This window comes from Pan paniscus, chromosome 12, assembly GCF_029289425.2.
Source record: "Pan paniscus chromosome 12, NHGRI_mPanPan1-v2.0_pri, whole genome shotgun sequence".
Taxonomy (NCBI): Eukaryota; Metazoa; Chordata; class Mammalia; order Primates; family Hominidae; genus Pan; species Pan paniscus.
This window is the reverse complement of record NC_073261.2, coordinates 100,671,229-100,698,544: the sequence shown is the minus strand read 5'-3', so window position 1 is coordinate 100,698,544 and position 27,316 is coordinate 100,671,229. Positions and strand designations below refer to the sequence as shown.

Genomic DNA, 27,316 nt, shown 5'->3' with positions numbered 1-27,316 from the left:
GTTGTTTTAAAAAAAATATGCGGGGCTGGGCGTGGTGGCTCACGCCTATAATCCCAGCACTTTGGGAGGCCACGGCGAGCAGATCACTCGAGGTCAGGAGTTGGAAACCAGCCTGACCAACATGGTGAACCACCGTTGAAACATGAGCCACTGCGCCTGGCCTGTTCCCATATTTTCTATGAACACGTATATATTCTCCCAGGGTCCCAGGGTCAAATAAAACAAAATGTATCCAGAAAACAAAGCACTTGATCACTTGACTAACCAAAGTTAAAGAAAACCATTCCAAAACAAGCACCATAAATATCCACTTATCAAATAAGAAGCAGCAAGAAAATGAAAACACTGGGGCAACTTAAGTCTCTCTGCTTTATTTAGAGTGTTCATCTTTCTGCTGTTTCTGGACCTGCACTATGATGGACGGACACTAATGAATGGATTCAATATGGCACAAACTGATCTACCATGTAAAGAGTACAATAATGCCACTGACACTCCTAGAACAACTGCTTATGATGCAATGAGTTGCAAGTAATTCAGGTTATCTGGCGAACTAAAGATTTAATGGACTGAATCTCACTGGCAAGAAGCCTATCAACATTAATACTAAAAATGGAGTTGGGGAGAAGAATTCATCTTCCACCTTCACACAGAAATTTTGAAAGCCCAAAAATGATAATAAAAGGTAAAAGAAACTTGTAGTTAACTCTTTACTCTGCAAGGTTTTCTCTACATAAAAATTTAACAGTAAGTCCTCGGGCCCCTTTTCCTACACTTTCCTCTTCTCCCCGACCGGAGGGGCCGCTCTTTCTGCGCGGTGCATTCTGGGGACCGAGGTGGAGCCCGCCGCTGCCGCCATCGCCTGAGGGAAGCGAGAAGAGGCCGCGACCGGGAGAAAACGCAGAGTCGTCACCGGAGAGAAGTCGACTCCCTAGCAGCAGCCGACGCCAGAGGGCCGCCCACCTGTTCGCCCGTCCCCCTGTCCTGTTCACAATGCAGCCTGCTTCTGCAAAGTAGTACTATCGAAGGGACTATGTCTTCACTGAATTTTGTGAACACAGTAAGGATGTTCATGTAAATTTTGAAAAATCCAAACTTACATTCAGTTGTCTCAGAGGAAGTGATAATTTTAAGTATTTAAATGAAGTTGATCTTTTTCACAGTATTGATCCTAATGATTCCAAGCATAAAAAAAACGGACAGATCAATTGTATGTTGTTTACGAAAAGGAGAATCTGGCCAGTCATGGCCAAGGTTAACAAAAGGAAGGGCAAAACTCAATTGGCTTAGTGTGGACTTCAGTAATTGGAAAGACTGGGAAGATGGTTCAGATGAAGACAGGTCTAATTTTGATCGTTTCTCTGAGATGATGAACAACATGGGTGGTGAAGAGGATGCAGATTCACCAGAAGTAGATGGAGCAGGTGATGATTCACAAGACAGCGATGATGAAAAAATGCCAGATCGGGAGTAAGGAATACTGTCATCACCTGGATTTTGGGAAAGAAAAATAACTTCTCTGCAAGATTTCACAATTGAGAGAATTCCTAAGTTGACAGCTCTAAAGGCAGATGCTGTATTTGCCTACTTTGACCCATTTTTCAGCCTGTTTGTTTTTTAAAAGGCTTCATTCACTAAGGGTTGATATGTACCATTGTATGGGGCAATTTTAAGTCCGCTAAGGCAATAACCTTATGCATGAACATTTCCTAGATTTTCATGAAGCTGTTGAGTGAGGTCCTAGGCAATTGATGCAGCAGTTGTGATAAATAAAAACATCTCACCTAAGTCTCCTTTTCTTCATAACATAGATACTGACATGATAGGAAGCTCTCAGCTTACGGAAAGAGAACTAAATTTTAGATTATAGAACATGGATTCAAAAATGGCTGGAACAAATTGTCTGACACCTTACTGGTAACCTGCTATTCCTCTGGTGTTATCCTTCAGGATTGTTCCAAGTTTATTTTTCAAAATATTTACTTCACATTATTCTATATAAGTGATTACTTGTCAGTATTCACATGTATCTTAGCTAAAACTAGAGAATGCCCTAATTTAGATGGTTTTTGAAGCCTGTATATTTGGTATTGTTTGACCCTTAGGTGTTTTTACATCTCTTAGCATGGAAGATGAAGAAAGCTGTACATTGTTGTTTAAGAGTCTGTACATTTAGACCAGATTTGTATCTGCACTGTCAGTATGGCAAATGAGTGAAAAACGTTTAATACAGTATTGGATTTATTTCTTTTTTTGATTCAGCTTATACCAGGGCTTAAAACCTCAATTTATGTTCATGACAGTGGGGATTTTTCTTGATGTCCACATTCTTTCTAATAAACTGTTGGAAGACTTCTTGGCTGTCCTTTTAAGTGTCTGGCTTACTGTAATTTTTATGTATTTACCACTTACTGGAATGGAGTTTTTATTTTTAATTGAGGAAAAATTTGGGATTATTTCTCTGTTTGAAAAAAGAGGCTTGCTGTAATGTCACAGGAAACCTTTTTAAAGTGGATCTGTAATAGAATATTGTAGATGCACTTTGCAGCAATTGGAAAAGAAAGTGTTGTGATTTGATTGAAATAAAACTAAATGTGTTGTCCTCCTCTAAAATATATATAGCAATAATTAGTAGTTATGCTGAAATTAATAATTTGAAACTATGTTTATGTACTGAAAGGATACATTTATAATGCTGTTTTGAACTAAAGGTTTCAATGTAAAAGAAAAAAATACAAATATAAAATCAAATAATAATACTAAAACTCCATAAACTCAGGAAAAAAATATGGAAAAGAAGCTGTCTTGATTTCTCATTCATTTAATATTTACAAAGGACCTATCATATAGCAACACAGTAGTATGTGCAGGTGGTATAAAAGATGAAGTGGAAGTTTCCATAAGAAAGAAGTACTCATTCTTACATTTTAATGTAAAAATAACTGAACTGGAGCTGAGCTGAGCCAAATGACAGTCTCTTTACTAGTGTGCACGTACACACACACACACACACACACACACACACACACACACAATTTGCCTCCAGAAAAATTCAGCAAATAGATAGAAGTTTAAAATGTACACTATCTAAAAAACTGTTAGCCATATTTGCAATTTTGCTATCAATTCAAGAATCGAACAAAATCAGAAACTCAGGTTTAGAGCTTATGTTTTCTAATTTGTCAGTCTCCAACCCCGTGGTTTACAAATAACAGTATATTCAACTGTAAATGCAGTAGCACTTGTAGCAAAATTATGATTCTTAATGTTTCCTAATTATGTATTTTTTTAAAAAGAGATCTCTTCCCAAAATTAACTGGTAACTTTTCCGGTAACTAATGATGTCTAATTTCCCCACTGAACATCATGACATTTTCACTATTCTTTCTTTCATTCTTAGTTTCTTTCTGGGGCTCAAAGACACATGTAAATGAAGTCCAGAATAAAGTTCATTAAGTATACATGGCCCATCAACTTTCAAAGTTAAAAGTCTCAGCTTTAGCTTGCTTTGTCTTGTCTATAATCCTCCTCATTCTAAAGGCTCTTGCCAAAACCCTAAAACTTACTTGTTTTACCAATTCTGAATCATTGCATTGTGAGCAGAAGTTAATAAAAATCACATTCTTATCCTTCACTTTCTTAACCACCCATCACTGTCTAGATTTTAAATTTAACAAGGTAAAATGAACATTAACCTTCCTGAAAAAGTTAAAGGCATACCTCTGCTCATTCTCTTTACCTTAGGCAAATGTTCTCTATTTCCTACTAATATAACAAGATGGCTGTTTCTCCTACGTTAAATTGTGCCCCATTCAAATAAATGCAAAATCCTAGAACTTTTTTATTGTGGTAAAATATACATAAAATTTACCATCTTACCTTTCTAAGTGTACAGGTTCAGTAGTGTTAAGTACAGTCACCCTGTTGAGCAATCTTTTCATCTTACAAAACGGAAACTCTACACCCACTAAACAGCAACCATCTTCCCCTGCCCACCAGCTCCTGGCAACCACCATTCTCTTTGTCTCTATGAATCTGACTACTCTAGGTATCTCATATAAGTGGAATCATACAGTATTTTTTATTTTTTGTCTGGCTTATTTCACTTAGCACAATGTCTTCAAGATTCATCCATGCTGCAGCAGGTGTCATTTTCCTTTCTTTTTAAAGCTGAATATTCCATTGAATATATATGCTACATTTTGTTCATCCATCCATCCACCCATCAATGGATATTTGGGTTGTTTCTTCCCTTTGGCTACTGTGAATCACGCTGCTATGAACACTAGTGTTAAAACTATCTGTTAAGTCTCTGCTTTCGATTCTTTTGCGTATACAGGCAGAAGAGGAATTGCTGGGTAAAATAAAATCCTACAACTTTTGATCATTCTTTACTTAATTCTCAGTTTACACAACTCTCTCTCTGTTTTCAACACCTACTAACAAAAATCAGATAAGATATCGGTTGACAAGGGAGCTCCATAGGTGACCTAGTCCATTTACCTACAGGTACTTGTACCCCTTCTAAGGTATCTAAACAGGTAATCACCCAATGTCTTATACAAGCATACAATGTGGTGGGCGGGCACTATGTCCTCAAGCATTTCCAATTATTCACAAATTCCTTCTTAAGCTAAGCTAAATACTCTTCCTATAAGTCTATTTATAAGTCTACCTTTATGATGGAAATCAGTAGTATAATGCTGGGAAAATCTGGGGGGCTCTTTGTTTTCCTCTGCAATGTTTGAATTTTGAAACTGATTTTGCAACAAATTATCTTTGAAAGTGGGGTGGAAAAGTTTGACATTATTTCTTTATCATTCCAATGACAGTTGTTTAAGTATTTTAACACTTTATGAAATCCTGAAGTCTACTCCTTTCCAGATTATTTTTGGTCTCCTCACTGGCATTCCATGCTGCACCCAATCCAAAGAATCTTTAATACAATAAGCTTGTACCGTCCATCCTCAAAATTCATCAGTGTCTGCCGATACTTGTTATCCCCATTTCAAACCTTTGATAAACAGGTTTAAGGGACATCATTAATCCAACTTATTTGATCCTAGAGATATTCTCCCTTGCAATAACAAGTTACTGCCTAATTCCTACTTTAATCCCCAATCTCTTGTCCATTTTTTCCGTACTCCTTCCTATAAAATACAGTTGTCAAAACTTGGCCTTAACGCCACAATGATTAATCATTTTCCCTATTCCTGGCTGAACTATACACAATCTATATTTATCCTTCAAAGCTCAATCCCTTGAACTTCAATAGGATTAAATAACAGACTTTCAAGTTAAAAAAAAAAAAAAAAAAGGTCATCTAGACCAGATGCTTAAATGCCCTCACTTCAAGTCGATTTTATTTTATTTATGTGTTCATTTATTTAGAGACAGGGTCTCGCTCTGTAACCCAGGCTGGCTCAATCATACTGCAGCCTTGAACTCCTAAGCTCAAATGCTCCTTCCTCCTCAGCCTCTTGAGTAGCTGAACCACATGTCTGCACCACCACGAACAGCTAATAATTTTTTTTTTTTTTTTTTTGGGTAGAGATGGGGTCTCCCTATGTTGCCCAAGCTAGTCTCAAACTCCTGGGCTCAAGCGATCCTCCCGCTTCACCACCCAAAGTGATTACAAGCATAAGCCACCACATCTGGCCTAAAGTCAATTTTAAATATAAAGATATAATAAATTTATAGTCAATGTACCTACAATCTTTCATTCACATGATATCCACTTAGACATATATCTGTAAACACACACCCACAATCATTATTCACATATGAACTCTCGAAATTTAATACTACATAACTTTAAGACCAAAAATAGATTTTATGGCATACTTACATGCCTTTACAAACAGAAAACACAGAACAAAACTGACCTCAACAGCACACTTACATTGGAAATTTCTAAATTACGTTTGGTAATTTAGAAATTACTGAATTAATAAATAGTCTTGGCTGATTTTAGATTTAAATTTAAATTTTTGTATTCCTACACACCTTCAGTAAAACATTTTTCCTTCCCTTGATCACATTACCTGCAATTCCACCATGATTGATTCATTCGGATTAACAACTAATCTGCTTTTTAAAAAGAAATAATATAAATGTAACTTTTAACTTTGATTTAAAAAGTAAACATTTGATTCGTCCACACTTCAATGAATTTGTTTCTTCATACTCTTTTCCTCCCCAAAATACACCATCAAACAAATGGGAATAAAAGCACTAAAGACATAAGGGAAAGGGTGTGTAGGAAAACTTTTAAACAAGCATCTTGGGGTAAGTAGATCTAGTTGGGGCCCCAAAATGAGAGGTTCTAGGTCAACAGAGCAGCAGATGGGCACAGAACAAATGAGAGTCATCTAGGAATCGCCGAGAGAGGGAGGTCATAGCAATAAAAGATTCCTTGGAAATTTTTTGTTGTTGTTTGCTTTATCTTACCGTTAACACCTAACTATAAACCTTCACTCTATCATCCCATTATTGTCTTCCACTAACATCTTCTAAAAAGCATGGCTTTGTCCACTAGCATTAACAAGTGGGCAAAACAGTTTCAAATGAAAAAAAAAAGGAGTCCAGTAATTCTATGTTCTATTTTTAAGTAAACAAATGAAATAACAAGGTTCAATATTATTTAGATTAGATAATTACAAACTCTTGGTATAGAAGGGCCTTAGAGAACAATCTAACTTTTCACCTAAAGAGAAATAAAAAACAGCTCATTAAGATCCTTGTCCAGGCCAGCTGGGTGCGGTGGCTCATGCCTGAAATCCCAGCACTTTGGGAGGCCGAGGCAGGTGGATCACGTGAGTCAGGAGTTCGAGACCAGCCTGACCAACATGGAGAAACCCCGTCTCCACTAAAAATACAAAAAATTAGCCAGGCATGGTGGCGCATGCCTGTAATCCCAGTTACTCGGGAGGCTGAGGCAAGAGACTCACATGAACCTGGGAGATGGAGGTTGCAGTGAGCCAAGATCGCACCATTGCACTCCCTCCCTGGGCAACAAAGAGCAAAACTCCATTTCAAAAAAAAAAAAGAAAAGATCCTTGTCCAGGCCGGGCACAGTAGCTCACGCCTGTAATCTCAGCACTTCGGGAGACCAAGGTGGGCAGATCACGAGGTCAGGAGTTTGAGACCAGCTTGACTAACATAGTGAAACCCCATCTCTACTAAAAATACAAAAAATTAGCCGGGAGTGGTGGCAGGCACCTGTAATCCCAGCTACTGGGGAGGCTGAGGGAGGAGAACTGCTTGAATCCTGGAGGCAGAGGTTGCAGTGAGCTGAGATCGCACCATTGCACTTCAGCCCAGGCAACAGTGCGAGACTGTGTCTCAAAAAAAAGAAAAAAAAAAAAATCCTTGTCCAATCTCCTGAGTGCAGCAGAAACAGCACTTATATTTTAGACTCACAGATGTGGGTTCAAGTTCTATCACTAATTAGATATGTAATTTTTCACTGATTTTATGTGTTTATCTATGAGATAATGATCTCACAAGGCTTATTAAAGATTAAACAGACCATGTGAATGGACTCCCATCTTAGTCAAGGCCATTTCACTACTGGTTTATTACAGCATCAGGCTTTTCAATCTTATGAGGAATAGGAAATAAAAAGTAGGCCAGATGTGGCAGTGTACACCTGTAATACCACCTACTACAGAAGCTATGGTGGGAGAATCACCTGAGCCCAGAAGGTCGAGGCTGCAGTGAGCTATGATCACACCACTGCACTCCTGCCTGAGACAAACAGAGAGACAGAGACAGAGACACAGAAAGGGAGACACATACACACACACACACACACACACACAGAGGAGGGTTTATCATCTGAGGTAAAAGGAGTATTAGTGAGGAAAACAAAATACTTATGAATGAATATAAACTATGGGCATGGTTCTGAAAGAACTCAGCTGGAGAGAGAGAATAAAAATCAACAGATTCAATTAAGTAAACCAAAAGACAGAAATTTTGCAATTTTATACCTTTGTCCTACTTGGTATTCTTGTTGATTTAGCAAACAGAGCTTGGATATCTAAACAGCTAACACTACTTACTACAATTATTTTCTACTTTGAACCAGAGTTACCAGTCCTGATGTAACCATTTATATTGAGATTCAGAGTTTTGAAGTAGTTGGTTGACCCATTAATTTTACCAATTCCTGGCATTTCCCAACTAAGAGAAGTAACTTAGTTATGGTAGATCTTAGGAGATTATTAAATGACTTTCGTTGCAAGTTTATGTTCCCTCAAGTCTCAAAAATAAAGACTAGAATAGGGGAGGCCAAATGACACAAGCAAGTGGGAGAAGATCACAAAAATAGTCCAGCCCAGGAATCCTCTTTGTCCTTGTGGGCCTGAGACTACAACACCTCCCGCTCTCGCAAGATGCTGAGCAGCCAAGTAGCTCAAGCAAAGGGGATCCTGCCAGGAAGCCTATCTGTCCCCACAGGCTGAAGACTCCCTTTTGTCCACATCTACAGGCATCAGGTAACCCAGCCTGTGAAAATTCCCACCCTCTCAGACAGAAGCAACAGAGATCAATAAGAAGCAGCAGAGGTCAATGGGAGTCTCTGTGGCACCAGATAAAACAAGCAGACCCAAATACCACTGCAAAGGATCTGAAAATTAAACTGTTATTGGAACCACAATCCACTAAAACAGTCCAGGACCTGCATGGTAAACCTAAGTAAGCACAGTGAATGCCAGCTTAAATAAGACTGGACATCCCCTAACATGATAGCCAAAATATCCAGGGTTCAATGGAAAATCGCTCTCTGAATCAAAGAAGACAATTAAAGGACACCAACACTGAGACAGATGTTAAAATTGTAAGAAAAATTTCAGAGTAGGCCGAATGCAGCGGCTCACGCCTGTAATCCCAGCACTTTGGGAGGCCGAGACAGGTATATCACCTGAGGTCAGGAGTTTGAGGCCAGCCTGACCAGTATGGTGAAACCCCGTCTCTAGTACAAAAAGTAGCTGGGCATGGTGGCGCATGCCTGTAGTCCCAGCTACTTGGGAGGCTGAGGCAGGATAATTGCTTGAACCCAGGAAGCGGAGGATGCAGTGAGCCGAGATCACGTCACTGCTCTCCAGCCTGGGCGATGGAGCAAGACTCTGCCTCAAAAAAAAAAATAATAATAATAAATAAATAAAAATTGGAACAGCTCTCATAAAAATGCTTCAAGAACTACTTAAAATTCTCTTGAAACAAACATATAGAAAATATCAGCAAAGACAGAACTTTTAAAAAGAAATCAAATAGAAATTATAAAAATAAAAAATACATTAAGAAATTTTAAAACTCACCAGATGAAATCAGTAAGAGAGTGGAGACAACAGAGGACAGAATCAGTGAGCTTAAGAACAGGTCAATACAATTTACTCAATGTGAAGAGACGGAAAAAATAACACCAAAAAAATTAACAGAATCTCAAGGCATTGTGGGATAACAACAGAAGATTCAACATTCACATCATCAGCATTCCAGAAAGAAAAGAGAAAGAGAGTAGGGGAGAAAGAGTATTCAAAGAATTGGCCAGGCACGGTAGCTCACATTTGTAATCCCAGCACTTTGGAAGGCCAAGGTGGGTGAATCACTTGAGGTCAGGAGTTCGAGACCAGCCTGGCCAATGCAGTGAAACCCTGTCTCTACTAAATTAGCTGGCTTGGTGGCACACACCTGTAATCCCAGCTACTCGGGAGGCAGGAGAATTGCTGGATCCTGGGAGGCAGAGGTTGCAGTGAGCAGAGATCACATCACTGCACTCCAGCCTAGGTGACACAGTGAGACTCCGTCTCAAAAAAAAAAAAAAAAAAAAGAGTATTCAAAGAATTAACAGCTGAAAACTTCTCTTACTTGGTTAAAGAAATAAACACAGGCCAGGCACAATGGCACAGGCCTGTAATCCCAGCACTTTGGGAGGGCAAGGCAGGCAAACTGCTTGAGCTCAGGTATTGCGCTGGGCAACATGGTGAAACCCTGCCTCTACAAAAAATGCAAAAATTAGATAGGCATGGTGGTGCACACCTGTGGTCCCAGCTACTCAGCAGGCTAAGGTGGGAGGATTGCTTGAGCCCAGGAGGCTGAGGCTGCAGTGAGCTGAGATCGCACCACTGCACTCCAGCCTGGGCAACAAAATGAGACCCTGTCTCAAAAAACAAAAAACCTGAAGATGTAACAGGATTTAAAAAGAAAAAGAAAAAGTAATAAAGAAAAATGAAGAAATAAACCTACAGATTCAAGAAACTCAGTGAATCTAAATAGGATAAATCTAAATAAGTCCACCAAGATACATCATAATTAAACTTCTGAAAACTAAATCCAAAGAAAAAGTCCTGAAAGCAGAGAGAAACAACACATTACTACAGGGAAACACCAATTCAACTGACAATAGATTTCTCGCCTAAAACCACATAGGCCAGAAGGAAGTGGCATGACATTTCACTAGTGCTGAATGAAAAGAACTGTCAATTGTGAATTCTATATCTGATGAAACAGCTTCAGACTAAGTAAAACTAAAAGTAGTTTACTAAGAGAAGTAGAACTATTCTTAAAGAATGACTAAAGGAAGTCATTCAATAGAATGGAAATGATAAAAGAAGCAATCCTGTAGCACCAGGAAGAAAAAACAGAAAGAACAGGAATAGGTATATACCACAGACTACGCTTCTCATAAATTTTATAAATCACATTTCATGACTGGAACACAAATGTTAATACCATCTCATACTCAAGAATCTAAATGGAAGTACGGTTTCCACACTTCACTTAGAGTGGTAAAATGATTAACAGCAGACTGTGATAAATCACGTGTATATATTGTAATACCCAGTTGAAACAGTTAAGAAAAGCATGTAAAGACATACAAAGAAATACAATACTATAAATAAATCAAGACAGAATCCTAAAATATGATCCATGAGGAAGTCAAGAAAAGAGAAACAGAGGAATGAGAAATAGAGGAAACAAACAGAAAACAAAAAAAACAAAAAGGCAAACTCACCTATCAACAATTACTTTAAATATAAATGGTGTAAACACACAAATTAAAAGGCAAGGATTGGCAGCATGGGCCAAAAAAAAAAAATTCTAAACTATGCAGTTTACAAGAAATTCATTTACAGTTTCAAGGTGTCTTTAAAATTAAACATACACTTACCACACAACCCAGCAACAGCACTTTCTGTACATTTATCCCAGAGAATGGAAAATGTATGCCCACACAAAAACATTTACACAGATGTTCATAGAAGTTTTATTTTTAATAGCCAAAGCCTGGAAACAATTCAGATATCACGCAATGGATAAATAGTTAGAAACGGTCGTACGTCCATGTCAAAGAATACTACTCGGCAATAAAAAAGAATGAACTATGAACACAATAACTTGGAGGACTCTCCAGAGACATACAATGAATGGGGGCTGTGGGGGGAGCCAATCCCAGATGGTTACATACTCTATGATTCCATTAAACACTTGAAATGACAAAATTATAGAAATGTAGGACGGACTAGTATAAGGAAGGGGGGCAAGAGGTACTAGGGAAGTACATGTGGTTTTAAAAGGGGAACACAAGGGATATTCGTTGAAAGTATTCTGTATCTTGTGTGGTGGTAGGTACATGAATCTATACACGTGATAAAACCACATAGCACCCTATACACATACACACACCCCGGTACCAGTAAAACCAGGTGGATTATATCAGAAACAATATTCTCGCTGTGACACTGCACTATGGTTTTGTACAATGTTACCATTAGGAGAATCTGCATAAAAGGTTACTTCCTACAACTGCTTATGACTTACATTTTTCTGTTGTACTTTAATTTTCTATAGTGAGCAATGGACAGCTGTTGTTTATTCCTGGCCAATATCCATTCCCTCTTCTTCTGCAAAGAATGCTCAATTTTGGCTGGGCATGGTGGCTCATGCCTGTAATCCCAGCACTTTGGAAGGCTGAGGTGGGCGGATCACTTGAAGCCAGGAGTTTGAGATCGGCCTGACCAACACAGTGAAACCCCATCTCTACTAAAAATACAAAAAATTAGCTGGGCGTGGTAGCGTGCGCCTGTATCTCAGTTACTCGGGTGGCTGAGGCAGGAAAATTGTTTGAACTCAGGAGGCAGAGGTTGCAGTGAGCTGAGATTGCACCACTGCACTCCAGCCTGGGCAACAGAGAAAGACCCTGTCTCAAAAAAAAAAAAGCTTAATTTTGCTTTGGGGAACTATGCCCTCCCCTACTGGAAATAGTCTTGGTCAAGATATCTCACCATCCCTGGGCACTGGGCCAACCAAGTTCACTCTTCCCTTAAAGTTTAACCTTGAGCAGAGTAGACAATGACTAATTTAGCCCAGCTGCAGTGTCTTGATGAGACTATGCATTAGTTCTATCTACCTGATCTCTGAAGCTGCCTTCCTTCTCCTAATTTCAGAGCCTGTTTCTTGCCTTTGAGTCTGAGTCTTGCCTCTGCCCCCATATTCTTTAAATAAATCTCATTTTGCTTAAGTTATTCACATTTGGTTCCTATCATTTGCACTTAAAGAACCCAATCAATGACCAGGCGCGGTGGCTCACGCTTGTAATCCCAGCACTTTGGGAGGCCAAGGCAGGCAGATCACTTGAGGTCAGGAAATCAAGACCAGCCTGGCCAGCATGGTAAAACCCCGTCTCTACTAAAAATACAAAAATTAGCCGGGGTTGGTGGCAGGCACCTGTAATCCCAGCTACAAGGGAGGCTGAGGCAGAAGAATTACTTGAACCTGGGAGGCAGAGGTTGCAGTGAGCCGAGACCATGCCACTCCACTCCAGCTTGGGTGACAGAGTGAGACTCTGTCTCCAAAAAAATAAATAAATAAATAAGAACAAATCAAATATATGCTCCCTTCAAACAAACATAACACAAAACAAAATATACCTATTTTATTTTTTAATTATAATTTTAACTTTGTAAGACCTTAATTAAGCTTTCATCCACAAACTCTTGCTTACAATAAATAGGTTCTTACAAATGAACTTAATGGACTACAAATATAACTAGAGTTAAAAAGACTAACTACGCTCTAATTATAACCCAAGCATGCCATGTCCAAGTAACATGAAAATACATGGGCATGACTGTTGCCCTCAAGTCTCACAGGCAATACGACTGTTGCCCTCAGGTCTCACAGGCGTGTAACAAGGGAACTGCTATAGTGGAGGTGAATCTAAAAGGCCATGCCCACACACAAAAAGTCAATTCAGTAAAGGATCCAGACTAAGATTTTTAACCCATTCTGCCCTGGTTTTAAGTATCATGCCCCTAAAGGATTTACCAATTTTTTTTTTTTTTAGATGGAGTCTTGCTGTGTTGCCCAGGCTAGAGTGCAGTGGCATGATCTCGGCTCACTGCAACCTCCACCTTGTGGGTTCAAGCAATTCTCCTGTCTCAGCCTCCCAAGTAGCTGGGATTACGGGCGCCGGCCACCACACCCAGCTAATTTTTGGATTTTTTAGTAGAGATGCAGTTTCACCATATTGGTCAGGCTAGTCTCAAACTCCTGACCTCAAGTGATCCACCCACCTCGGCCTCTCAAAGTGCTGGGATTACAGGCGTGAGCCACCATGCCCAGCCGATTTACCAATATTTTATCTAAATTAAGAGCACAAACATACATTTTCAATCTTACAGCCACAAAGCAAATGTTAATATACATGTTTCCAGTCTACTAAATATTTTCACTATTACTCTGCAGAATACTTGGCATCCCAATGCTTTTATAAGTCAAATGTTGATTTTAATAAACCTTAATGTAGATCGGATTTCTAAACTTATGATCAAACAATAATTACAAACTGCAAGAACCAAACAAAGCACACTTAATGAATAAACATTAACATAATAATATCGACATTACTTAGTTTCTGGACTAATTATTTAGTTTTTATAAAGTAAAACTCATGCATCCAAAGGTAAGTTCAATTAAATTTATAAAAGTGTGCTTTATAATTGCATAATACTTCTTTAGAATAAAGTAATACTTCTTACCTTCTGGAGTTGGAATGCAGTGCAGGAAAATGAAAGAAGGGAAAAAAAAGCTTTTAATTTTTCTTACAAAGCAACAATAAAACCAAAAATTAAACTGTCCCTTCCCATCCCAGCAATATCCACAATTCCCCAAATTAGTAACCCCCTCATTAATTTCTTCATTAAAATTTACAAATTAGCCAAAAATATCATATCAAAATGTCTAAAGATACACAAATTTAGCTAAACAGTCTAAACTACTTCAGAAAACAGTTGCAGTAATTTGATTATGCAACAGAGTAAAACTGTTAGGGCAGTTAAATGTGGATACAATGAATACTTCCCATTCTTTAATATTCTTCCCATGCATTTCAATTTCAAGGAGCCATCATAATGCCATCAGCTGTGGACTTAAGGTTTATTAGCTTCCCTGTTATCCATAATGGAGCTCTTATGGATCTGAATTACAATGGATAAGAATACTCTTTTCTGTCAATATCCAAGCATTTTGTTGTCATTTTTTTCATTACTAATCCTTCTTGACATCCCTACCAGGTTTGTGGGCTTGAAAGCAGACTGCAACTAACAGATAGGGAAGATGGCTGGGCACAGTGTCTCATGCCGAGGCCAAAGCAGGATTGCTTGAGCCCAAGAATTCAAGATGAGCCTGAGCAACATAGTGAGACCTCATCTCTACAAAAAATATTTTTAAAATGTTTAAAAAGAAAAAGAGGAGGAAGATGCAGGCTTAACCACAAAGGAATCCTCCAACCTTAGATATATTATCAAAACAAATAATGTTCTTCATTCTAAAACTAAGCTCTTTCTAATGAAATCACTTCAAGGCAATTCAGCTTGGCAAACAATCAAATGATCTACTCTGCAGGGGTAAGGATTTCTGCTGAAAAGTAGTAGAGAATATTGACTTTATTTCCCTTGCTATATACACTTTTGCATGTGGAGAGATATGGGAAAAAAAATAGGTGCTCTGATTGGTTTTTAGTATAAAGTAAGCTAAAACATATAACCTTAAATACTGTATGAAAGAGATTATTTTCTTCATAAACAAATTAGTACTAATCAGATGTCATTAGGACTCCCCCAGACAAAGAGGTAAAATCTCAGTCTCTAAAATGTTTATTGAGCATAATCTTTGCTGGGTGGTTCCCAGAGTTCTTTACAATCTAGGCAGTTGGCCACACTCATTCATTAGCTATATAACTTACTCACCTATATTAATCTTACAGTGTGAAAGATTCAAACTCACCAAAATTACTAATTATATATCATGAACCCTTGGGATCACTCATGAATGGTCCAATTCATAAAATGCCAAATCTGTGGACAATAAATTCATGAACAAATAATCTTCCTAATTTATTTCCCCTCTTCTATTCATGAATGGAAAGACAAGAAAAACTAGTCAGAGAATAGGGTCTCAAGAACTGAATATTTTACTATTTTTCTCTTCTTTCCTAAAAACTCTATTTCTCTATTAGCTGATAGAAGAGTCAAGATATTACAGTTAATAAGATGAGCAAAGCAGGTTAAGGAAACTCCAAAGGGGGGTGGGGGGGGGGCGTGGGAAGCACTAAAGGCAATAGCTACTTCAGAAGGAAGGCATTAAGTCCGACACTTAATGCTATAAAAGCACATCTGTAAACACTAATGGCAGCCACAGCTGATGGAAGGGAAAAACCTATTGTATATCTAGCCTAAGCGCAGAAGTAGTAATGAGTAGTTACAGTAAAGAATTAATAGGCATGGTTTCAAAGAATATTCAGGGTGTGTATTCTGTCAACAGTGTGTAGGCTTAATGTGTAGATTTAATTGTTCTATTTTTTGTAAGCCAGAATATCCAAATTGCATACAACTAGTCTCAAGTTCTTATCTGTTAGATATAAAGTGACATATTCATGTGATAAAATGACTGCAATTTATTTCAGAACAGCCCAGGGTGTAAATACTATTTATAGTTTATGATGGAGGATGTATCCTTTCGTTTTTACAATTTTCGAAAAGTAAAAATTTATATTTTAAAAAAGCGTCTTCAGGCCAGGTACTGTGGCTCACATCTGTAATCCCAGCAGTTTGGGAGGCCAAGGTGGGAGGATCCCTTAAGCCCAGGAGTTTGAGACCAGCCCGTGCAACACAGAGACCTTGTCTCTACAAAAAATTTAAAAATTAGCCAGGCATGGTGGTGTGTGCCTGTGGTTCCAGCTACTAGGGAGGCTGAGGTGGGAGAATCACTTGAGGCTGGGAGGTTGAGGCTGCAGTGAGCCGTGATTAAAAAACAAAATAAAACAAAACCAAGAGGCGGCCAGGTGCAGTGGCTCATGCCTGTAAACCCAGCACTTTGGGAGGCCGAAGCAGGCAGACGACTTGAGTCCAGGAGTTCAAGACCAGCCTGAGCAAAACCCTGTCTCTACAAAAAAAAAAAAAAACACACACACAAAAAATTAGCCAAGCACGGTGGCGCACGCCTGTGGTCCCAGCTACTTAGGAAGTCAAGGCTGCGGTGAGCCATGATCGTGCCACTGCACTCCAGTCTGGGTGACAGTGAGACTATCTCAAAAAGAAAGAAAGAAAAAGAAAGAAGTTACATTCACTCATGTGTTCAGCTGTACCTGTATATTTTTATGTATTACATAAATAAGTAGTAGCTAATATTTATTCCCCAAAAGGTGGGACAGATTCCCCAGCAGAGGGCTTTTCAGCTAAGCTCTTCTAGTACCTAGTAGGCAGTTTCCTGTGGCCACCTCAGGCTGCAGCACCAATGAACTTTGCCATCCACTGAACTAGAGCCCTGCTTTCTTTTTACCTTTGAATAGTTAATCCCTGGTTAATCTGTTAATAACTTCCAGTTAATAACTTTCCTGTTCAAATTACTGTGTACTTTCTGGTCTTCTGATCAGACCATAAGAACTATGGAAGTGTATAGCTCAGAGACTTACACAGAACTCTTAACTTATCAATGCCCAAAATCCCAGAAACAGTTCCATTAAGCTGTGTGGGAGTAGCCATGTGAGCATATTTGGGAGGGTGGAGTTTGAATCACCTCTGACACTCCTGACAAATAGTTTGTAATGACAAGAAGAAATACAGGCACAAGTCAGGAGAAACTTAAACTGGGGCACTAGGTGCTCTTTGTTTCTCTGCAAACTGTAAAATCAGCATCAACAGACAAAAAGGAAAGCGCTTTTTTAAAAAGGCTATTTTATATACTGATGGCTAATGACAACCATTTTGCCATAACTGTTACTTTGATTCAAGGTAAAATAAAATTCTGAATCATTTCCCTTAGTAATTGAAGTATACCGTCAAAATGTACACAAAAATGGACACATCTCTCTGAATCTTTGGTTTTATTTCCAGTGTCTCAGGAGGGAAACAAAATACCTAATCATTCCTTCAATATTTAGATTCATACAAATGCACAGTATAATCCAGAATCAACACATGAGCTGTAATAATGAGAATAGGGGTTCCTTAAACAAACCCAATAAACAAAATCTCTACCCAATGAATAATATAGATTTTTAAAAAGTAAACTGTCTACAGAAAAACAAATGAGTAAAAGCTTACAAAATTGTTTTAAAGGTTCTAACAGTACTTCAAATTTGGAACAAGCAATTCTGTGTTGAAGAGCTCAACCCTAGGAAACCACTGCCACATTATCACTGGTATTTATGTAACAAACAGAAATTAGGTTATATTTTAGCCACAGAAAATTGAACAAGGAGGTGAGACATCTCTCAACAAAATTCTTTTTACTATTTTTGATTTTATGAAATAACTGTTTATTGGTAAACAGTATGGGAATTAACTCTTCTCTACTTACAAATGACCAGATATCACAGCTACAGCATTTATCTATAGTATAACTTTTCATGTCTTCTTGTTTTAACTGTTACAAAAAGAACTAAGCTAATTTAAAGAACTCCACAATGCCTTTGCTATTGACTCTGACTACTAAGTGTAACAGAAACAGTTCTTAACCTCTCCTGGCCTAAGTCATGTCCTCCCATTTCACCTGAAACATCAAAACTTCTGTCTTTTTTCTTCCCTATTACTCCTATGGGAAATTCTATCTTTTCTTTTTTTTTTTTTTTTTTTTAAGAGGCAGGGTCTTGCTTTGTTGCCCAGGGCTGGAGTGCAGTGGCACGATCACGGCTCATTGCAGCCTTGACCTCCTGGGCTCAAGTGATCCTCCTGCCTCAGCCTCCCAGCATATTTGGGAGGCTGGAGTTTGAATCACCTCTGACACTTCCTGAGGTGATTATTATTAATATACGAGGTACTAATAATACCTCATATATTCATAGGACATATATTCATGGGACTATAGGCTTGCACTACCATGTTTTCTTTTTTTTTTTTCTTTTTTTTGTAAAGACAAGGTCTCGCTATCTTGTTCAGGCTGGTCTCAAACCCCAGGCCTCAAGTGATCCTCTCATCTCAGCTTCCCAAAGTGTTGCGGTTACAGGCATGAGCCACCATGCCCAGCTTAAACTATCTTTAAAATTAGTGCATTAATGCATAAAAACAACATAATGGAATACAAAAAGTCACAGATCCTGGTGAGGGGAAAAATTTAAGGACCTTTTTCTTATTTTCTAAAATGCTGCTATGCTTTATAGTTATAAACAGGCATTTAATTTAAATATTGTAATGCTTTTGTAAAAAAATAAAAAAGGAATTCACGTTTCTAATTAATTCTCAGAGTTCCATACTTTGGATAAATGATTTCCAATCTTACCACCTAACTTCTTAAAGGGGCTAGTACCTGAATCTTTCGCAGCTAGGAGCCAACCACTTCTTTTTAAATATTTTATTGGTTGGTTGCGGTAAAACCCACATAACATGAAAGTTACCATTTTAACCGTTTTTAATCAGTGGCATTAAGTACATTCACAATGCTGTGCAACTGTCACCATCATCCATCTTCAGAACGTTTTCAACGTCTCTAACAGAAATTCTGTACTCATTTAATAGAAACTCACTATTCCCCACTACTCCAGTCTGTGGTAACCTCTATTCTACTTTCTCTCTATGAACTTACCTATTTTAGGTATCTCATGTAACTGGAGTCATATATTTGTCTTTTTGGGTCTGGCTTACTTCACTTAGCATAATGTTTTCAAGGTTCATCCATACTGTAGCATGTATCAGAATTTTATATCTTCTTAAGACTGAATAATATTCCATTGTATGCATATACCTTATTTTGTTTATTCATTAATCTGTTCATAAATATTTCAGTTGTTACCACTTTAATAAATTTTAAAATCAAACAAAAATGGTATTCAATCTAGGCAAAATTCTTCAAAATCTGGGAGCCAAAGGAAAAATATAAAGGGAGTAGAGCTCAAAGTCATGTATTGAGGTCCGAGGAATGAAAATAAAACAGTAAGTAGTCACACACCTTTAAGAAGCATAGTACGTGTTTCATTCTGTAATCTTTCTAAAAACTTTTAAGAGTATAAGACTACCAGCTAGGCATGGTGGCTCACGCCTGTTATCCCAGCACTTTGGGAGGCCAAGGCAGGAGGATCACCTGAGTCCAAGAGTTTGAGACCGGCCTGGGCAACATGGCGAAACCCTTGCCTCTACAAAAAACACGAAAATTAGCTGGGCATGGTGGCACATGCACCTCTCAACCCAGCTACTTAGGAGGCTGAGGTCATGGGACTGCTTGATCCCAAAAGGACAAGGCTGCATTAAGCTGAGATTGCACCACTGCACTCCAGTCTGGGTGACAGAGTGAGACCCTGCCTCAGAGAAAAAAGTACCATTTGACACATCACGGCAGCAAGAGAATAATCTATAATTATACATGAATATGATCTTCCAACTAATAATACCTCATATATTCATTAACAAGTAGGTTTTAAATACTTGTTATGCATCATATGCTGAGGAGTGGGGAAAGATAATATCACTGCCTCCGGAGCTACCTTAACGCAAGGTACGGAGAAATTGTATGTTTTTTTACAACCACAAACATATATAATTTCAAACCTTAGTGCTATAAAGAATACAGAACATGCCAGGCACGGTGGCTCATGCCTGTAATCCCTGTACTTTGGGAGGCTGAGGAGGGCAGATCATTTGAGGTCAGGAGTTCGAGACCAGCCTGGCCAACTTGGTGAAACCCTGTCTCTACTAAAAATACAAAAATTAGCTTTGGGAGACCGAGGAGGGTGGATCACGAGGTCAGGATATTGAGACCATCCTGGCTAACACAGTGAAACCCCATCTCTACTACAAATACAAAAAATTAGCCGGTTGTGGTGGCAGGCACCTGTAGTCCCAGCTACTCGGGAGGCTGAGGCAGGAGAATGGCGTGAACCCGGGAGGCAGAGCTTGCAGTGAGCTGAGATGGCGTCACTGCACTCCAGCCTGGAGGACAGAGCGAGACTCTGTCTCAAAAAAAAAAAAAAAAAAAATTAGCCAGGCATGGTGGCACGTGCCTATAGACCAGCTACTCGGGAGGCTGAGGCAGGAAAATCACTTGAACCTGGGAGAAAGAGGTTGCAATGAGCCGAGATCGCACCACTGCACTCCAGCCTGGGCGACAAGGGCAAAACGCTGTCTCAAAAAAAAAAGAAAAAAAAAAAAGAAAAGAACACAGAACACTACAACAAACTAAAATAAGAAGATATGATCAAGACCAGTAAGTCAACCAAAATTGTCTCTGAAAAAGAGGTATCCAAATGGAGACCTAAAAGACTTAACTGTCCAATAGGTGAGCGAAAGCACATTCCCTGCTAAGGGTGGTCAGCATGTACTGCTTTGTTGTGCTGTAACTGCATTACCACAATATAGTTTAACCAGGAAAAGCTACTTTCAATTGTCACTATGTAAACCAGAAGCTATCTGATGATTCACACTTTACTACCTTTTGAAAAAAAACTCTTCCATTTTTTCCTGCTGTTTTTGTTTTTAATAATCTTTATTTATTTACTATTCCTGCTTGCTCCCTGGAAATGATCATGGTAAGTTTAAAGTCCCAGAGCCTTACTATGTTACAGCTGGATGATACTGACATTAAGACCTCCTGGCCTCAAGTGATCTGCCTGCCTCGGCCTCCCAAAGTGCTGGGATTACAGGCATGAGCCACTGCGCCCAGCCCACAAAAGGTACTTTTAAAAGCTAATTCTTCAAGTGTGTGTATATATATATATAGATAGATAGATAGATGTATATATCTATATATATGTATGTATGTGTGTGCGTGTGTGCACGTGTGTGTGTGTGTGTGTATATATATATATATGGTTTTTTTTTTGTTTTTTTTTTTTGAGACAGAATCTCGCTCTGTTGCCCAGGCTGGAGTGCACTGGTGCAATCTCAGCTCACTGCAACCTCCACCTCCCAGGTTCCAGCTATTCTCCTGCATCAGCCATCCAAGTAGCTGGGATTACACGCACGCATCACCACACCTGGTTAATTTTTTTTTTTTTTTTAATAGAGACGGGGTTTTGGCTGGGCACAGTGGCTCACGCCTGTAATCCCAGCACTTTGGGAGGCCAAGGCGGGCGGATCACAAGGTCAGGAGATCAAGACCATCTTGGCTAACATGGTGAAACCATGTCTCTAATAAAAATACAAAAAACATTAGCCAGGCATGGTGGCAGGTGCCTGTAGTCCCAGCTACTCGGGAGGCTAAGGCAGGAGAATGGCGTGAACCTGGGAGGCGGAGATTGCAGTGAGCCAAGATGGCGCCACTGCACTCCAGCCTGGGCGACACAGAGAGACTTCGTCTCAAAAAAAAAAAAAAAAATAGAGACGGGGTTTTACCATGTTGCCCAGGCTGGTCTCAAACTCCCGACCTCAGGTGATCCGCCTGCCTCGGCCTCCCAAAGTGCTGGGATTACAGGCGTGAGCCATTGCACCTGGCCTTCAAATGCATTTTAATGTTTTAATTTTAAAATGTTTACACTCAATTTTTCAGGGATGTGTTATATAAAGTAAGGTAAACTAATATATTTTACTTTTTCATACCAATGAAGCAAACCTAACTTATTTCAACCTACTGAAGTTTGACTATAAATCAAAAAAGAATTTAAACTGCTTTAGAAAGGGAGAGCAAATAAAAAAACTCAACTAGAATTTCACGTCAAAGAAAAGAAAATGAGTGCCCATAGTCCCAGCTTCAGGAGGCAGAGATGAGAGAATCACTTAAGGCCAGGAGTTGAAGGCTGCAGTACACCATGATCATGGCTGTGAACAGCCACTGCACTCAAGGCTGGGCAACATAATGAGACTCCATCTCTTAAAAAAAAAAAAAAAAAAAAGAAAGAAAAAATGAGAAATAAAATCTAGAACATGCAATGGCTATTCATCAAGAAATACACTGTCCATTTACAAATATTTGGGCATAACTTACTGTTTCTCAATGGGAACACTATTGGCACCTGAGATGAAAAACTATTCAATGTGAAGCAACGTCCAGCACAATGCAAATTTAGCATTCCTGTTACCTGCCCACTAAATGCCATTGTGTTCCCCTACCCCAATCACTGTGATACTCAAAAACAGCCCCCCAAAATTCTAAACTCTTTCTCCAAGAGTGTTACACAATGCCACCTATAGTTGAAAACCAGTAGTTTGAAAGCACTGCAAACTTTTCCTATCTTAATGAAAATCTAACATAGACTCCCAAATTTCTGTCTTAATATACAGAGCATACTTAATATAATTTTAACATTTCTTGATGATAGAGAGTCTTGATTAAGAACACTGACTATTGGCCAGGCATGGTGACTCATGCCTGTAATTCTAGCACTTTGGGAGGACAAAGCAGGCAGATTGCCTGAGCTCAGGAGTCTGAGAACAGCCTGGGCAAAATGGTGAAACCCTGTCTCTACTAAAAGTACAAAAATTAGGCATGGTGGTACGTGTCTGTAATCCCAGCTACTCAGGAGGCTGAGGCAGGAGAAATGCTTGAACCCGGGAGGCAGAGTTGCAGTGAGCCAAGATCGTGCCACTGCACTCCAGCCTGGGTGACAAAGTCAGACTCTGTCTCAAAAAAAAAACAAACAAAAAAAACAAAACAAAAAAACACACACACACACATTGACTATTAAGTATTACTGTAATTTTTTTTTTTTTTTTACAAGACAGCTTCTTGCTCTGTCACCAAGGCTGGGGTACAATAGCACCTTCTTAGCACTCTGCAGCCTCGAACTCCTGGACTCAAGCAATCCTCCACCTCAGCCTCCCAAATACTATAGGAGCACACCACCACATCTAGTTAATACAATTTTTCGTAGAGATGAGGTTTCACTATGTTGGCCAGGCTGGTCTCAAACTCCTGGCCTTGAGCAATCCTCCCACCTCAGCCTCCCAAACAGCTGCGATCACAAGCATGAGCCACCATGCCTGGCCTGCTGTTGTAATATAATAAGGTTCTTAGAAATTAAAGTCTGTGTTATCTTTGATCCTGTACTAATGGCCCAAGTCTATTATATTTGAACATGTTAAGACTATTATTTGACATATATACTGCTTTACACTTCTTTTTCATTTTATCCTTTTTAGCCAGCATTATTTCTTCTGGGACTATCTGTCTACCTCTAGGACTCTCCCTGTATGAGAGTAATTTTTATCACTGATGACCAAGTTTATTAAATCAAAAAGCCTAAAGTGACAGATGAAGGCTTGAAGATGGCTCCAGGTCTTCCTAAAAATTAAAGTGCATGGGCTTAAAGATAGCTACCCTCTAAGAATTGGTTTTAAAACCTTCTGGTTTAAAACCTTCTGGTTTTAAAACTATGTAATGACTTAAAAAATGCCAAAGATCTGACATCTGATCAGAACAAAGCATTTATTATTAAGTAATTAATCTTCAGGACTAAAGTATACTATTATATACTACCAAATACTCTGATCAAGTATTATAATTATTACTAAAAATATTTAAATAACTCACCTGATTTCTTTTAGTCCTTCTCTCTGGATAACTTGAAGAATTTCTTTATGACTCATGGGTGTATTGGGGTATTTTTCTAAGACCTGAAAAACAAGTATATAATAATAAATTATTTGTTTCAAGTTCTTATTATAATTCTATATATAATTATATTTCTTATAATTATGTCTTAAAAGCTAAAATTAATAACCCAATTATTCACTACTAATACATATGCAATTGTTTACTTTCTCCCTCCATCCCCACATCCCTTCACTACCTGTGACCTACTGCAAGCACATTAAGATTATCCATTTCCTGGTAAATGTATAGCAAAGCCTACTAAATCACAGGTGCACAATAAATTCTTAACCAAAACAAGTAAACAATATGATTATAATAAAATTAAAGTAATATCTGTGTTCTGGTTCTGGTAAAGACAGAGTAGGCAAAGTCCATTCTGTCTCTCCTACTGAATGCAACTAAAAACCTGGACAGAATGCATGAAGCAGCTATTTGAGGACTCCGAAAATGGTAGCAGGTGGCCTGGCCTGGGGAGGAAAGCACAACTAGCAGTACCACACTAGTCCAGCAGTGAGTTTCCTGATTTTGTTTCCCTCTGGTAGCTCCCCTGAGCCTGGACTTAAAGGCAGCCCAAAACCCGGAACTGCAGACTAAGTGCAGGCAGAAAGTGCTCCAAGAGAAAAATATTTTTTGGTCTGAGGCACAGTAAAGAGGGCATTTCTAAAGGTTGGATAGAGGGAGAGAAAATTATCTGGGTTTTTCCCCCCTTTCCTTTTTCTCCGCCCTTGCCCCAGGCAATCGCATGGGAGCAGCTGTGGTAATACCAGCAGTGGCTAACCTTGCAAGGGGTCCTACAAGCATGGGAGGAATTCCCATGATTCATCTTGGCCAGGCACAGTGGTTCATGCCTGTAATCTCGGCACTTTGGAAGGCCGAGGCGGACAGATGACTCTTGAGGTCAGGAGTTCAAGACCAGCCTGGCCAATATGGTGAAACCCCAGCTCTACTGAAAATACAAAAATTAGTCAGGCGTGGTGGTGAGTGCCTGTAATCCCAGCTACTCAGGAGGCTGAGGCAGGAGAATCACTTGAACCTGGGAGACAGAGGTTGCAGTGAGCTGAGATCATGCCACTGCACTCCATCCTGGGCAACAGAGCGAGACTCCATCTCAAAAAAAGAAAAAAAAAATTAGCAGGGCATGGTGGTGCTCGCCTATAATTTTAGCTACTCGGGAGGCTGAGATGTGAGAATAGCTTGAACCTGGGAGGCAGAGGTTGCAGTAAGCCAAGATTGTGCCCCTGCACTACAGCCTGGGCAACAGAGCCTGTCTCAAAAATAGAAATAATGTCTAATATACAATTCAAACTTACTCAACACAGGAAGAGCAAGGAAATCAGCAACTCACAAGACAAAAGACAAGCTATATACAACAACAAACCCAATGTGACACAGATGTTGGAATTATCAGACAAAAGTAGCTATTATAACTATGCTTCAAGATGTCTGGTGAATATTCTTGAAACAAATAGCTAAGAGTCTCAACAGATATATATGTATATTTCAAGTATGTTTTATTTTGTTGTTTACACTTACATTTATATATGAAACAAAAATACAATAACCAGTAATATTTCCAAACATAATACAGCAAGATAAGTGGCGCCAAAATTCAAATCCAAGTCTTGCACCACTATAGCATGCTGTGTCCTGTGTTTGTAACTATTTTCTCATTTGGTCAGTCATAAAACCCAACACATATTTCTGTGTATCATCTTCCTTGATCTCTCTGCTACATCTGACATTATTAAACTGTTCCCTTCGCAGACATCACTTCCTAGACTTTTCTTTTTCCCCAAAATATTTTTCTCAGTTTTCTTTGTAGATGTCTTTTTCTATGCCCATCCCTCAAATATTTTATAAACATCCATTTACCCCTTTTACTTTTCACTCCACCAAAATTTCCCTTAATAACATTAACCACACCAAGCTTTCACCACTCACGTTTTGATGAATGAAGCGGCAGTCTGTTAAAAAACTATTAAAAACTTGTAAAACTTGGATATCCCACATGCATTTCAAACTTTAGATGTCCAAAGTTAAACTTACTGCCTTCATCCAAGTTAAGGCCCATACAGAAAACTTCTATTTATTTATTGTTTATATACTAAAAATGTATTAAAGTACTGAAAATAAACAAAAATACACCATGGACCTGGACAAATAGTTCACAAAAGGGTTAATATAACTGGATCACAACCATATGAAAAAGCATTTGCACACTGAAGTACTTACGGATGAAATCATATGATGTCTGGGACTTCAAAAAATATACAAGAAGTTGCAGGTTTAAATATAGCAAGATTGGCCATAAATTGATAATTATAGGAGGTAAATGATAAACACAAAGATATTCACTATATTATTGTCCACTTTTGTGTACATATTCAATATCCTATAAAAATTTATGAAGCAAATGAAATACAATTATTTGACTTTACTAGCAATCAAATATAATACATTTTAATGTGGGTTTTTTTCCTGCCAATTTAAATGGCAAAAACATGGCAATAATAAACACCATGAAATGGCTATGTATGCACACATACATCTGTCCAAGGAGCCAGAAAACTGAAATTAATAAATATTTCTAGAGTGTCATTTCTCTGGCATATCAAATCTTAACTGAAAGGGGACTATTAAATCATTATCAGAATGAGCCACACTCAGAACTGAAAATATTTATATTATCCATGTTAATGGTAAAAATTAATACTTTCTAATATATTCTGCAAAACAAGGAATTAAGTTATTTTAATATTTTAATGGGTTTTAAACATCATAAGATGTTAAGCTATTAGAAGTGGAGACCGGCTGGGTGCGGTGGCTCACACCTGTAATCCCAGCACTTTGGGAGGCCGAGATGGGTGGATCACAAGGTCAGGAGATCGAGACCATCCTGGCTAACATGGTAAAACCCTGTCTCTACTAAAAATACAAAAAAATTAGCCGGGCGTGGTGGCGGACGCCTGTAGTCCCTGCTACTTGGGAGGCTGAGGCAGGGAAATGGCGTGAACCCTGGAGACGGAGCTTGCAGTGAGCCGAGACTGGGCCACTGCACTCCAGCCTCGGTGACAAGAGGAAGACTCCATCTCAAAAATAAACAAACAAATAAATAAATAAATAGAAGTGGAGACCAAAAATTATGTCTTTTTAGTAAGGATTTCACTGATTTCCAAGATGTTCTGTACTTTAATCAAACACAGTAAACCAGTTGGTTAAAACTACTTAAGGAGGCCGGGCACCGTGACTCAGGCCTGTAATCCCAGTACTTTCGGAGGCCAAGGCATGCAGA

The 27,316-nt window shown here is 38.8% G+C and overlaps 1 protein-coding gene and 1 pseudogene across 1 annotated transcript in view; one reads left to right on the top strand and one right to left on the bottom strand.

Annotated features, from left to right (window-relative positions):
- Positions 1-27,316, bottom strand: part of ASXL2 (ASXL transcriptional regulator 2) — a 154,648-nt gene that overhangs the window by 94,306 nt on the left and 33,026 nt on the right. The window contains exons 2-3 of the mRNA XM_003827052.5: positions 23,962-24,044; positions 23,787-23,789 (exon numbers count right to left, since the gene is read on the bottom strand). Coding sequence (XP_003827100.1) covers positions 23,787-23,789; positions 23,962-24,044 — 86 coding nt within the window. The remainder of the gene's footprint in view (positions 1-23,786; positions 23,790-23,961; positions 24,045-27,316) is intronic.
- Positions 758-10,337, top strand: LOC129397185 (prostaglandin E synthase 3-like; annotated as a pseudogene).